Raw genomic sequence first — 15431 nt, 5'->3', positions numbered from 1 at the left:
AGCACTCCTGCCTACGTTGTAAGGTAAGGGGAACATCTGTGCCTACTTCAGAAAGCACAGTTGAGGGAGCTGTGTCCATTGTTTTTAAAAATGTGTTTATCGGCTCATTAGACTCCGCTAAGCATATTTATGTAACACTTCCTCTATATTATTGGCTGGCATAACAAAACAAACAAAACATCCACATCCAGTCAATGAGAAAAGGCAGCTGGCAGAGCAGGCAGCTACTCTTTCACTGCAAAACACTTTTTACTCACCTCCAGCTTTCTCTGTAGCTCAGACAATCCCTGCTACCTCTGTGTGCTAATCCATTCTTTCACCCATATTCTGTCTTCATAATTGCTATCTTTATAATAATAAACAGCAGCTGTTTTGTGTGTAGGTTTGTGTCATTTCCCGTTTCAAATGTGTTTGGGCCGATGCTGAAAGTCGTGTAGTCAGCACGAGCTTTAAGACGTAGTCAATTAGAAATCTCCTTCTCATTTGCTTACCCTTTTTATAGTTTACCCTAAAACAGTATAAAGCTTTCAGCAGCAATAGAGCACTCCAAACAGATAAAACTGAACTTCCTAAAATAGGCCAAAGCTGCTGCCACAAGATAATTTATCCTTTATTTCCATCTGTCACTGGGCGAGAGCAGTGTGCACTTACATCAGACTACATGGTCTCTCAAGTGCTCAAACAAGTTGGTTATGTCACTTGCATTTAAGGTTTACCTACAGGCAAAGTTATCACATTGCAGCTTTATCTGTAAAGTGCACAAGTGAGGACTACTAAATGAGGACTGTGGATTTTGTCCCTCGTCTTTAACTATGGACTCATGTTAGGAGTGTTGTATTGAGAGATTTGAAACAAATCAAAGTGTTTCCTCTAAAGCCATGTAGATCATTGAGGACCCATCAGAATTATTTACTGAGTCCTAACATAGCATAAAATGGAAATAGGAAATGTCAGAATGGCTTTATCAAACTTTACAGGAAGAGGAAAAAACAGCTATTAACTTCTTAACAGAGTAGGTGAAAAGCTTTATACTTGAGGCAAGAGAAAAAGATGTGGTGGCAAAACAATAATGATGAATGATCTTACTTGTCTAAACAAGCCTGAAGAGTCATTGTATTTCATGCTCATATTTCAAACCAGAATTAGTTGATAGTAGATTGTGTGTGCATTCCCATGTGTTGATTTTCACGTTAATCCAACTGCGTCCTCTTAGGCCTGTTACTGTGATGACCACGCCAAGAGTAAGGTCTTCAAACAGGAGAAAGGAAAAGCTCCACCCTGTCCCAAGTGTGGTCACGAGACCCAAGAGACAAAAGACCTCAGCATGTCCAGTGAGTGTGATATAAAACTACTGAAAGTTGTTTCCCGTAAAGCTGCAGTTTGGAGGAAGCTGCAACTGCTTTGACAAATGAAACAAAAAGTGTGAAGACAGGGAAATTTTCTAGAAAGTTGTTGGCATTGGGTGCTGTTCATCTTTTATTCAGCTTTCACTTGCAATTTATTGTGATATTGATTTAGTGAGATTGAAGGTTCATCTTTTAATGTGACAAAGCAGTGATAATTTCTTAAATGCACCACTGCTGTTTGTCCTTTATCTCTTTGGACTTTATCCATTGGGGAGTGAGATAAAAAGCTCGGTTCTGTCTTGTAGAGCTTTGTTAAAAAATCTACTCAGGATTCTGATATCTGTAGTTTCTCACCATACATTCATTTTCATAATCTAGTGTGTACACTACCAGAATTTAATTTAATTTTTTTTTCCAAAACAAGAAAATTCTACAAGGAGCTGCTGCATTCTGTCAGCAGTGATTTACATGTTTAGTGTACCATAAGTCTCACCATCCAGATCAGTAATATATACCCTTTAATCCATTTAATCCATTTATTGTTGCTTGTTTTACAGTTCAAAACACAGTTAAGCATTTGTTAGCAAAACAGGTACTTCTCTTTGGTACTCAACAGGTTTGGTAATACAAAGGCACAGACTATACTGTACTACAGTTAAGCTGTAATACATGGACATGGTTTTCTAAAATTTGTAGAAACTCAATGTCACCTGTCTATTTCTGTCACTTCACCGCCCTGTAAATGAAATGTCTGTGTTCTCTGCAGCTCGCACGTTGAAGTTTGGCCGCCAGGCTGGTGCTGACGACGATGACGATTATTACGACGACGGAGCATCAGGATACGATTCCTACTGGAAGAACTTAGCTTCTGGAAGCAGAGAGCAACAGGACAACGATGATGAGAGATGAAGATGAGATGAGGATGAGTGAGGAAGATGAAGCCGAGGAGGAGGAGGAGGAGGAGGAGGAAGAAGAAGAAGAAGGTGAAGAGGAAAAGGCTGCTGCTTCCATGGCGGGTCTTAAACTGGACGGGACCACCTAAGACAGAGACGGAAGAAGGCTGTACAGGCGGAGAGCACAGTCCCATAGAGCCAGATGATCCTCTGCAGATGTTCAGTTGTTACAAGTCAGGAATGAATAGAGACCTACACAGAAAATCTATCTATCTATCTATCTGTCTCTGTCTGTCTGGTATAACCAGGGCTGGGTGTTGATACTAGTGCAAATTTTCTTTCTGTACGATACTGCTTCTAATACCTCACTCTGAGGACTATAAATGTTTTTCTATAAAACCTACACAAGCAGCTGTACAAGAACTAGAAGAATAAAATCATAAGTTCAAATAATAGGCAAGTTTTGGTTAAAATATTCTGTAAGCCCCTTTTGACTCATTTTTGTTTTGACACAATTTTAATTAGGAAAATGTAAAAACAGGACCCCCCACACAAGACAGGTAAATGTGCAAAGTGGAAGCAGTCAATTCTCATTTCAAAGTTTCCTTTAATCTTGTGTGTTTTGCTGGTTTGTCGTTAGGAACACATAACAGAGTTTTACAGTCAGCGATAAGATGATTCTTACAGATGTGCATCTTGGCAGTCACAGTGAACTACGTGTATAAAAATCTGTGTGCAACTCAGTCTTTCCCTGTAATTTTGTTCTCACTGGACTTCTGTGGTGTATATTCTCTAACCCACTCGCAGTTCATGAAATCACTACATGCTGCCTCATAATGAATTTGGGTCCTTTTTGGCCTGTGTTTTTTGTCAAATTTGTTTAATCCTTCCCATGTCTTACTGTAAAGCACACTGAGTTTACCTGTGTGAGGTGTGCTATGCAAATAAAATTGACTTGATTTAATGTCTGCAGCTCCAGACGATTATTCAGCCCTGGTTACAGTCTGAAATATATTTTTTTTATTGTGATGTCTTTACTGTGTAATAACTGTTCTGCTGAGGACTTGATCTGCAATTTATAGTAAATTGGTTGTTTACCCTGCAACACAAAGGTTGTTCAGTCAACTTGACATTTGCTCTGCTCGTTTTTTCTGCTCCATTTGATGAGACATGATTGTTAAATATGCCAAATAAATATTAAAATCATATTTTGATTGGCTTGGATGACTCACTCCTATGAATTTGCAATAATAATAAAAAAACTTCAAATGCTGCCCCGACACGCACAAATGTGAAACAACGTATTCGGTTTGTAGCAAAGTGACGAATCAGAGGAGGAGTGAATTTGACCTCAACATGACGATATCAGGGCGTGTGTAAGTCGGTCTAAGAGCAACATTTGGACCGCAGTAACAATCGTCGTCTTTAATATTTGCTGGACCCAAATCAGTGAGACAAAATAATTTTATTACAAGTGAAATGCAAAAATGTGATCTTCGCCTGTTGCTCCGCTGGGTAGGAGAGGAACTGTTGCCGCTGCGCAGATGACAGACTTCATGAAGGTGATCCCGGTGATACTCGTCCAGCCCACATGTTACGGAGAGAAAAGAGCGGTAAGCTGACTTTGTGTGTGTGGATGGCAGAGGTGTAACACCTCGTGTTGGATTAGGATTACAAGTGGTGTTTTCCATTTAGGAAGAAAGAAAGTTCGCAAAGTTCCCACAGGCAGGACAGAAATAGTGTGGAATGACCGGAGGTGTGTCAGCGTGGTGAGATATTTCAGCTGCTGTCGGTGAACCGTGCACCAAAATGATTATTGGGTTAAAACAAAACACAAAACCAGTACTGTGTCTCTATTTTAGTTTCACTTTCATTTGGTGCAGACGGCGTCATCTGGTGCGACTAGCGCCTCCTGTTCATGTAAGCACTAGAGTCGCTGCAAAACAACAATCTAGCTGTTTGTGGTGAGTCAGTGTCCCAGCGCAAAGCTATTATTAAACATTTTACTGACACAGAAGTATCCTACATTACTGCAAAATGTAGGCCTACTTAAAATTTCAACTGTTAACATAGACCTGTTTATTATGCAGAATGCCACTTTTACAGTATTATTATGTTATAAAGGCCTACAGTATTAGTTCATTCGTGGAAGAAATAATCAGATTTACTTTAGTAAAAGTAAAGGATCTGTACAACCGTGTAACAGTACTTCCTTACAAGTTCTGAATTTAAATATTATCAGCAAAATTATAACTGAAAAGTATCAAAAAGCACTGCTTTTAGAGCGTAATATTATTGGCATGTGAGAAAGCAAACTCAGTCCTACAATATGACAAATGCCGCTGCATTGTTTAATATTACATTAAGTTAGTGAAAAAACAGATAATCAACCACCATGATGAATTAATTTTGACATTATTGTTAGGGTTGTCAAATAATAGAAATATAGGAAAATTAACGCTTTATATTTTAACGCAGGATTAATCATAATTGGCAACTTTATGATTCGCGACCCGGTTGGGTGAGGGGGGATACGAGCGGCCCCTCCCAACTTGGACTGATCCTTGTTTTTGCTGTAATCTAATCTCAAAGGCGCCGATCAAAGGAGTTTACTTTCCATCTGGTTTGTGTGACAAGTGCAACAGAGACGCTAAATATGGCGAAAACTTTGAATTTAGAAGAAACAGTGTTGGCAGAAGAGGCATTTACTATTTTAGCCTTCTGACTGACTGTACACATGACATGTTCGTAGTTAACAGTATACTGTGACTTAAGTTTTAACCAGGCTTGACCTGGTCTTGTCCAGTACAGTGGTGACTTGCTTACACAAACTGAGGAGGTCGGCGTCATCCTTAAGTTTCTTGAAGATCTTCAATAACACAAAAACACTATTTGTATTTTTACAAAAAAAAAATGTGGCATTGTTATTGCATATGAACAGTGAAAAAACGTTATGAATGTATGGGGAAAAAAAGTTGTTTAGCTAAATTTTACATTTACATATTTAGCTGACGCTTTTATCCAAAGCGACTTACAATTGCTAAATATGTCAGAGGTCAGACGCCTCTGGAGCAACTAGGGGTTAAGTGTCTTGCTAAGGGACACATTGGTGGATGGGTCACAGTGACGGATTGAACCCGGGTCTCTCACATCAAAGACATGCATCTTATCCATTGCGCCATCACTATTAAATTTGTTTATTATCATCGATGCACTCATCTACCAAAATCTATTTGAATTAGAATATTTTAAATGCTTATCACAGCAAATATCGATAAATGTGATTCATTTCGATTCATTCATTACAAAACTACAAACAAGTTACAAAACCTGTAATTAATTAGATGATTTTTTTTTAAATCGCTTGACAGCCCTATTTATTATATGTCTATTATTATTGTTAGGGTCAAACTTCAATTAAAATCTGTGCATAAATTGAAAATAAATGACATGTGCATTAACAAATGCTGCTGGCACATTGGATGTCTTCATCTTTGTATGTTGACACTCAGAAAAGGTTGCTGAACCCTGATGCAAAGTTTAATTGTTTTATTATTATGTTTAAATGTTAGTGTAAAACCTACACTGCCTGGAGTTTGTCTGTCACCACAGTGACGGTGTAAGACAAACAAGCACAAACACACACATATTCAGTTGTTGCACATTTGAACATTTTGTTAAATTGTATTATTATGTTCACTACTGTGTCACTACAATAACAGTAACTGAGATACTTGGATCACCCCTACACACACACACACACACACACACACACACACACTAACTCACACACACCAATTATGCTGAAACAAATATTTAAGTGTTGAATAAAAAGCTTTCAATATCATGTTTTTTTTATCATATTCCTTATTACTTGGGGTGTGATGAGATCGCGTGCCATAATAAAACATTTCCACCATAAAGTGATGCAGAAAAGGCAGAAATTTGTGCAAAAGAAATCACCAGGATGCAGGAAATGAAGATTTCATATAATTCGGAAGTTGAATATTTCCTAAAAAGTGTTAAATCTCGTCTGGTCTCTTCTCATTCTTGTGAACCCAATGTCTTGTCTTTTGAGCCAAGTGTCTTGTCACATCCCTACTTATTACATAATTTTACATTTCAACCCGGTGTATATTACAACTAACCCAGACTATGGGGTTAACTGAACATCCTTGTGTTTGAGTCTGTGTTGCAGAGATAACAGTTACACCATTTAATAGCAGACACATGTAACTAGTTTATATCACATTTTGAACACACTGGCTTTAAAGAGCTTTGAGATGTTACAACCATCCCCATGCTCCCTTACATTGTATTATTGGATGTTATTACTTACAGTAATGTTGTGATTTGTCAGTATAGCCAATTGTAGGTATTTTACACACTAAAGACCTACATCATATTTTAGAGGCTCCTTTTGTGTTTTGCTTGTGAAATCCTAAATCTGAAAAATAATGTCAGATAAACATAATGTTGATGAAGTAGAAGTAATACATATGAAAATACCTGAAAATTGTTCTTAAGTAGGCTACAGGACTGTACTTAGTAACATTCTGCCTCTGGGTTTGTAAGTATAGTGTTACTAATGCATGACTTTCAAAGCAGCATTAAACAGATGTTTTAAGGCATAACAATGCTCTACATGGAATTATTACCTTTAAGGCTGTTGATGGCTCTACATCTTGCAAGCAGCCTGAGGACCTTAGACAAAGAACCTGCTGGCTGTTTCTGTGTCTACATTTAAGACTAGAGGGGTCTGAGCCTTTGATATCAGAGGATCTGGGGCCTGTACTACAAAGCAAGTTCAACATACCCAGGATATCTTTAATATTCCAGCTTCACTCACTCTAACAACTGCAATTAGCTAAGCAGACAGGCAGCAGAGTGGAATATTTTACAGACGAAGACGTTAAACACTAATCCAGGCTAAAAGGAAAAGTTTCAGCTGCAAAATGTTATTGCAGGCTGGTGCATGTCAAAGTGATCAGGCTTATATTAGCATTGCCCCATCATTATGTTTTTCAGTGCAGTAGCTGTGTTGGATTTTCAACATGTAAAGCACTGAATAAGTTGTTCCAACTCAGTGTCAAGAACTTCTTGTCACTTCAAAATCTGATTAATTTTTTAACGCAGCCAAAAATGTTTCTAAATGAACTTCCATTCCATTAAAATTCATTGCCACTAAAATTGCTCAAATAGTGGTCAAAAGACTGCTTCTCAAGTCTCTTAATTGTATCCACGTTTCCCTCATATGTCAAAGCCAGGAGAGAAGGAATGAGGAAATATGTTTTTAAAGAAATGAGACATCCTTTCCACCGAAGCGTCATGTGAAGCGACGTCAGTTTCTGATGACGGCGGCAGCTGATCACAGCTGGATCAGCTGTCAGTCGGCTTTAATAGCTGTACAGGCTTTTGAAGGAGTTTGTGTTTGCACACATGTGCACCGTGTTGGTACTACTAATGTCTCACAGTTATCTGTGCAGAGTAGCATGATTCTCTCTGTAGCTGTTACCTGTTTAATAAACACCTGCACATGAATAATTATAGGTTACTGTATGTCCTGCTCAGAAGCACAGGAGCATTTCTACTGGCAAAATGTTTATAGGCCTCTTATCTGCATTTATTAATTCTGATAGTGAATTTGTTATTGAATAACCCAGATTATGATCATGTTGTCTTGGGATTTATTAGCCTAAATGTTTCAGGGAAATTTAAATGGTGTCTTCTGATATCCTTTAACACTACTGCATACATTTTATTTGCAAATCATATCACTTGTAACTGATCGATCACTGCCTTCCAGCATATCAATCCAACAGCTTTTTTAGTAGTGGTTTTCATTCATGCTTTCATCTGCTGATGTTACTCGCGGAGCTGCTGGCTGCTTTCATCAGATGCAGTAGGTGAGATGGCTGGATGTGCTGCTTTTATTTTCCTTTGCTTGCTTCATTGGAGACTTTAGTGCAGTTTAGTGACTTGTCCGACTCCGTAGGCTACGTGTTTACTATGTTTTATTGTTGTGTGTTTGGACTAAACACTGGAATGACCAGCCTCACATGTGACTGAATAGAAATGATGATAAATTATGTAACATGTTTCTTGTAGACAGACTCTCCGACTCTCTCTGACTTTAATTGTCTGCATTATAAAAGTTGATGGGAGAAATAAAATAAAGAAAGATCTTTCTAATAAAAGAAGAAAGTTGTGTGTGGGGCTTTTGTTGTTCAGACCTACAATGAACTCAGATTTTAAAAAGACAGTGAATCATAAAAAAAAATCAAATATAGCCTAAGACTTTGCGGTGATTCACTTGAATATAATGTTATCTGTCCTGATGTATCAGATCAGTCCGATCAGCTGCAACGGCGTGGGGGGGGGCGTGTCGGTCATTAAGTAAAAGACTTCCGTGAAGGAAGCACTGGTGTATCCTCACTCATAGCTCCTCAGAGATCGCTCCTTGATCCTTCGTGCACAAATAAGAGCTTTGGGGTGGTCTGCAAGATGGCGGAGTGGAACAACTTACAGTTCAAGCGAGGAAACGACAAATAAGAGACTTGAGAAGCACCCTGTGTCTCAACCACGGCGTCAGTTCCCAACATTTACTGAAAACTTACCTACATCACATGCATCTAAAAAGCAAAAGTTGGGACCAGTATTTATAATTTCTGAAACAAATTCAACATAAAATTAAATTAAAAAATAAATTCATATTAAACTTATGTTGGATACCAAAATAAAGGCTTATAATATTTAGCATAACCACCATAAAAAGAAAAAGAACCTCCCCCCCAATCAGTCAAACACCCCCCAGCAGCAGACCATCCTTATGGTGTCCTTACATATTAGTACTGTACTATTTCCCCGAACCACTACAAAGCTGAGTAGAAAGTGCTGGGGACAAGTGTATCACTTTTGACTGACTCCATGCTGGCTGTGGAGGACACAATATCCATACCCAAGTAGTCTACAATGTCTTGTTCCTGTCTGTGTCTCACCTACCATCATATCAATCCAACTACCTGAACAACCTGGCTTGACTAGACAATGACATAGGAGAGGTTATTACAATAATTGAGTGGGGTATTAACATGATTACATATTCAGATCCAGAATGGTTGGAATTCCAAATATGCACATTAAGCTGCAAAAATCTGTTCAATTTGAAAAATACCACACTGTTAATGACCAAATAGTTGTTTATTCAATTATTGCATGGAGCTGTTCAGTTCATACAGACTTCAAGTATCCAAATATTTATGATGACTATTGCGTAAAGTGCAACAGTGCAGTGCTGATCACAATAATGGAGAATGATTTCGACACGTGTCATCATCCAATCACAGCCTCCCCTCACGCACATCAGTGTACATTAAGTAAATGCGCCAATTCCTCCACAAAGAAAAGAAAATTAGGGCAATGTGTGATGCTGTTCAGTCATTTTCAGTCAAGTTCATTTTACTAGTGGAATTAGGGATTAAACTGCAAATATGGTTAAACCTGCAAAAAAATAACAGCTGATACAATAAACAATGGAAAGTAAAAAAGACGTGGGTTAAGCCTGTCATTGGTGACTTAACGAAAGCAGTAATGTCACAGGGAGTTTACACTTGGCCGTGGAGGAGAGAAGGACTTGACTCAACATTCTTCCACAGAAATGCACAAGAAGGCCACACTAGCTAAAGGTGCAAGCAATATCGGTGCATTCTTCAGGACAGCTACTGTGGAAACTGACAAAATAGCTGCAAGTGAAGCCTCATTTATGTATCACTGTCAAACACTTACCTACAACAGCACCGACTGTCTTGTTAAGCTAAACGGTGTGTTGTTTCATGACTCAAATGTTGTGAAGAAGATGGACTTGGCAAGAACTTTTTAGGACCAAAGTGCGGGATATCCTGAATGATATATCCCAGACTGAAGGGGAGCCTGTGTATTACTCGGTTGCCCCGTTGCCTCAAACAAGGGAATAGATAAATCTTTCCAGTTTTTCTGTGTCTGATGGAGGACGGTGCAAGTTACTTGACTTTTATGAAGATGGTGATGAAACTGCAAATAGTTTTCATCAAGCTCTAATGAACTGCCTTAAAAAGTATGAACTGGATATACAATAAAACACATCACAGCCTATGCGGCAGATAATGCCAGTATAAACTTTGGAAAACACCACTCTGTTTACCAGTTATTGAGCAGTGCCAACAGGCATTTTGAAAGCTAATTGCATGGCTCACGTTTCCACCTTCTATACTTACTTACATACTTCTCAGTATCTGCTTCCAGAAGAGAGGAACCGCATGCAATTTTTGCCTTTGTTGACACTGAGTGGCCTGACATTCTGTGTCACGTATGCACGTCATGGCTGTCTGTTCATCCAGCTGTTAATCATCTCCGGCAGAGCTTTCACCTCATACTTCTTGTCCCTTGGGGAGAGCTGTCCTGTGGCACTGAGGAGGATTTCTGAAGATGAAGAAAAAACTGCAGCTGCTGATATTTATCTGTGTATGTTTACAAGGAGGTCGGAAATTTCCAAGCTAAGATGCTACAGCGGAAAAAAGACAGCTTTTTTGTATAGCAGACCAAGCAGCTGATCTGTGTCAGCACAGAGATGAACGCAGCAGAAGGACTGAAGTTATGTGACTCTGTCATTGCATACAGTGACAAATGGTTTGATTTCTCATCAGAAAATGTGATGATGAAACTCAAATTGATCGGCCTACATGAGGAGCTCTCCTTTACTGAGCAGGTTGTGGTTGCCCTCAAAATGACATAGATAGTGAGTAAGGACCAACTCTATGAAGGGTTTTGTGCTAGCAGGGAGGAAATAAAGAAAGCCACATGGGATACCACAAAATCCACCAGTGAGAAAGTTTTCAACATAGGGCAAGCCGGCTTGATCAATTTGCTCAGGATGTCCTCAGTGTGCCAGGCTCAGATGCCTTTGTAGAGAGGATTTTCTCTCTTATGACAATTAAATGGTCAGACTCAAGAGACAAAGCTGATCAAAAATGAACTTCAAATATCTGTGATCTGTGACTTGTCATGTAAGGACTTTTCTCTGGGTGCCAAAAGGCCAAAACACTGCTTTAAAAGGCGTAGCCTTAGGCCTAATATTATTTGTATTATATTAATATTGTGTCTTAGATGTATAATTATGGCGTGTATGGCAATTTTAACCTTATTCTTTCAGCGTGGCTGTGTGTCAGAGTTTGCACAATAAAAGCCTCCAGCACTGAATAAGTGGTCTTTCCAACACTTTTGAGAACTTCGTCACTTCAAAAATCAGATAAATTTATTTAACACATTCGAAAGTGTTCCAAACATTAGTGTAAATTAACTTCATATAACCATATTTGTCTCATACTGCACATTGCTGCAGCTCCTCTTTTCACCATATTCAATTCAATTCAATTCAATTTTATTTATATAGCACCAAACCACAACAACAGTTATCTCACAGCGCTTTTCATAAAAGAGCAGGTCTAGACCGTACTCTATGATGTTATTTACAGAAGCCCAACAATTCCCACCAAGAGCAAGCACTAGGCGACAGAGGCAAGGAAAAACTTCCTTTTAAGAGGCAGAAACCTCGAGCAGAACCATGGCTCAGGGTGGGCGATCAACTGTCTCGACTGGTTGTGGGTGAAGGAGAGAGTGGGAGAGAGAGAGAGAGAGAAGAGAGAGCAAGAGAGGAACAGAGAGAAAGAGAGAGGTGGAAGGAGAGAGAGGGGAGGGAGGCAGCCAACACAATATACACACAGAGGTACAGACAGTAAAGGTGAAGTTGCTATAGACTGCATGAAAAATGGTATAGATATTTATAGTAGTGTTAATGATAATAATCGTAATGTTAATGATTATAATAACAAACAACAATAGGACTAGTAACAATAGTTGTTGTAGCAGTGGGTGTCAAGCAGGAACACGGGGGCAGCAGGTGTCTCGAAGCCACAGATCCAGACTCCACAGCTCCAGAGCCAGAAACACCTGCAGGAAGTGATAGGAGGAGAGAGGAGAGGGACGAGAAAGCACAAGACTACCAGAAAGGGGAGAAGTTGTTTAGTAACATGCAATAATGGGATGAGGTTGCATACAGAGGGAGAGAAAGTAGAGAGAGGAGCTCAGTGCATCATGGGAAATCCCCCGGCAGTCTAGGCCTATAGCAGCATAACTAAGGGATGGACTCAGGACTCACCTGAGCCAGCCCTAACTATAAGCTTTATCAAAGAGGAAAGTCTTAAGCCTACTCTTAAATGTGGAGATGGTGTCTGCCTCCTGAACCCAAACTGGAACCTGGTTCCACAGGAGAGGAGCTTGATAGCTGAACGCTCTGGTTCCTAGTCTACTTTTGGAGACTCTAGGAACCACAAGTAACCCTGCATTCTGGGAGCGCAGTGCTCTGGTGGGGTAGTAAGGTACTATGAGCTCTTTAAGATAAGATGGTGCCTGACCATTAAGAGCTTTGTAGGTAAGAAGAATGATTTTAAATTCTATTCTGGATTTTACTGGAAGCCAATGCAGAGAAGCTAAAACAGGAGAAATATGATCTCTTTTCCTGGTTCCTGTCAGAACACGTGCTGCAGCATTCTGGATCAGCTGAAGAGTCTTAATGGACTTTTTCGAGCAGCCTGATAATAAGGAATTGCAGTAATCCAGCCTAGAGGTAACAATGCATGGACTAGTTTTTCTGCATCATTTTTAGACAGGATGTTCCTGATTTTTGCAATATTACGTAGGTGAAAAAAGGCGGTCCTTGAAATTTGCTTAATGTGAGACTTAAACGACATGTCCTGATCAAAGATAACTCCAAGATTCCTCACAGTGGTGGTGGAGGCCAAGGCAATATCATCAAGAGAAACTATATCTTTAGATAATGCGTCACAGAGGTGCTTAGGCCCCCTACAATAATACTTTGTTCGTTTAAGGACTAAAGTTGATAAAAACTCTGCAAATTCAGATAAGAATTCAGAGTACGGACCAGGTGCTCGGTACACTATAACAAAAATTGGTTGCAGTGATTTCCAACTTGAATGCGAAAGACTAAGAACAAGGCTTTCAAATGAGTTATAGTTTAGTTTAGGTTTAGAGCTGATAAGTAGGCTAGAGTCGAAGATAGCTGCAACTCCACCTCCTCGGCCTGTGCCTCGAGGAATGTGAGTATTAATATGACTGGGAGGGGTGGATTCATTTAGGCTAACATATTCTCCATCACCCAGCCAGGTTTCAGTAAGACAAAATAAATCAATATCATAATCTGATATTTTCATTTACTAGTACACCTTTAGAAGAGAGAGATCTGAAGTTTAAGAGTCCACATTTAATTTTCCTATTAGTTTGCACTATTGCTCGTGTGGTTTTAATTTTTATGAGGTTTTTATGCACAGCTCCTCTTCTGTTTACCTTTGATTTAATAATTTCGATGGTCGGGGGCAGACACCGTCACTATAGGATTTTCACTAAGTTACTCCTGAAATGGAGAAGCAGAGAAGTGTGTTAGACTGCGACTCTGCGTAGGGTTTTGGGTGGGTAACTGCTGAATTAGAAGGGCAGAGAAGTGTGTTAGACTGCGAATTTGCCTCCTGGTCTCAATCTGGGTTGTCATGGATTTGGTCCACTAATAAACTTGGCCAGATTTCTAGAAATGAGAGCTGCTCCTTCCCAAGTGGGATGGATGCCGTCTCTCCGAATCAGATCAGGTCTTCCCTAGAAGGTCTGCCAATGATCTACAAAGCCCACATCGTTTGCTGGACACCACCTCGACAACCAGCGGCGGAATGACGACATGCCACAGATTTGGCAGGGGTCCAAAGAAAACTACGGTGTCCTGCATTGTTTTTGCATATGTACACACCAACTCAGCATTAATCTTAGTGACCTCCGATTGGCGTAACCGGGAGTCATTACCGCCAACGTGAATACAATCTTACTGTATTTCATTTATCCTTAGCCAGCAGTTTCAAATAAGACTCAATGTCGCCCGCTCTGGCCCCAGGGATGCACTTAACTATGGCCGCTGGCTTTGCTAACTTCACGTTTCTCAAAATGGAGCTGCCAATGATCAGAGTTGGTTTCTCAGCGGGTGTGTCGCTGAGTGGGGAAAATCTGTTGGAGATGTGAACAGGTTGATGGTGCCCCGTGGGCTTTGAATGCTCACGACTATTCCTCCTTTGGACAGTCACCCCCACCCCTTCCTGGCTGCACAGGAGATGCCGGGGGACGGCTACCAGACGCTAACTCAGGCCGTTCCGCACTGACTACCGGGGACTGGCTAGCTACAGTAGCTAAAAACTGATCTACCAAGGTGCGGAGCCTCGCCTCCATGTCTATAAATAAACTACACTTATTACGCGTACCATTACCGCTAAAGGAGGCAGAGGAGTAACTGAACATCTGACACACCGAGCAGGAGAGAGGGAGAAGGAGCCATCGCTAGCTGCTAAGCTAAAGTCGCTAACGGCTAAGCTAAAGTACTGTAGCGTCAGCTACCAAAACTTTTGAACAACTATGAGACTGAACAGCAGTCACTAAAAGATGGAAAGAACTGTGAGTGCTTAGGCAAATTACTGTAAGAATAAGTATTTAGCAGACAGTTGGCCGCTGTAATCTAACAAATGTAACTGGTATTTAGCGAGAGCAGCACAACACGTTACCAACACACAAGCACCGGAAACGGAAATGAGTCGACACGCTTACCGCAGTACGTCAGCAACTCATATGTGTTGTACGCTCTGCTCTTGAGCTACAGAGTGATGCATCTTACATGTACAAAATCTTTGTTGGAAGTTGCACATGCGCAGTTCCCTGGTAAGGACTACTAGCCAATCAGAAGCAGAGAAGGGCGGGTCGTAAGAAACAAGGTAGTGTAAAAAAAGTCCACACCACACAACATCATTGTTCCACATCTTCCATAAACCACTACAAAATCACCATATTTCAACTCTATTTTACGTAAAAATTGGCCAAATTTGAACATTTGTTCAGTAGCTTTCACATGGTTTAACATTAGCATTATAGCTATAACTTTAGCTGTGTTAGCCAACGTTTACAACAACTCCGCACTTGAACATTCTGTGAAGTTACATTGCCGTGTTTATTTTAAATATAATTCGCAACCAATAAAGCATACTTACAGGTTGTGATTGTGAATTTCCAGGCCCAAACAGTCGGAGTTGTATCGTCTTTTAGGACTAAACGT

The 15431-nt window shown here is 40.0% G+C and overlaps 1 protein-coding gene across 1 annotated transcript in view; it reads left to right on the top strand.

Annotated features, from left to right (window-relative positions):
* LOC119903611 (zinc finger protein 330-like) overlaps positions 1 to 3458 on the top strand; it is a 4457-nt gene extending 999 nt beyond the window's left edge. Inside the window, exons 2-5 of the mRNA XM_038719853.1 lie at positions 3 to 23; positions 1214 to 1331; positions 2113 to 2220; positions 2252 to 3458. Coding sequence (XP_038575781.1) covers positions 3 to 23; positions 1214 to 1331; positions 2113 to 2220; positions 2252 to 2388 — 384 coding nt within the window. The 3' untranslated portion in view covers positions 2389 to 3458. The remainder of the gene's footprint in view (positions 1 to 2; positions 24 to 1213; positions 1332 to 2112; positions 2221 to 2251) is intronic.
* Positions 3459 to 15431: the final 11973 nt, after the last annotated feature.

This window comes from Micropterus salmoides, unplaced genomic scaffold, assembly GCF_014851395.1.
Source record: "Micropterus salmoides isolate LMB-PRFRI ecotype aquatic unplaced genomic scaffold, ASM1485139v1 Ms_hic_scaffold_15, whole genome shotgun sequence".
Taxonomy (NCBI): Eukaryota; Metazoa; Chordata; class Actinopteri; order Centrarchiformes; family Centrarchidae; genus Micropterus; species Micropterus salmoides.
This window is presented reverse-complemented; position numbering and strand designations above follow the sequence as displayed.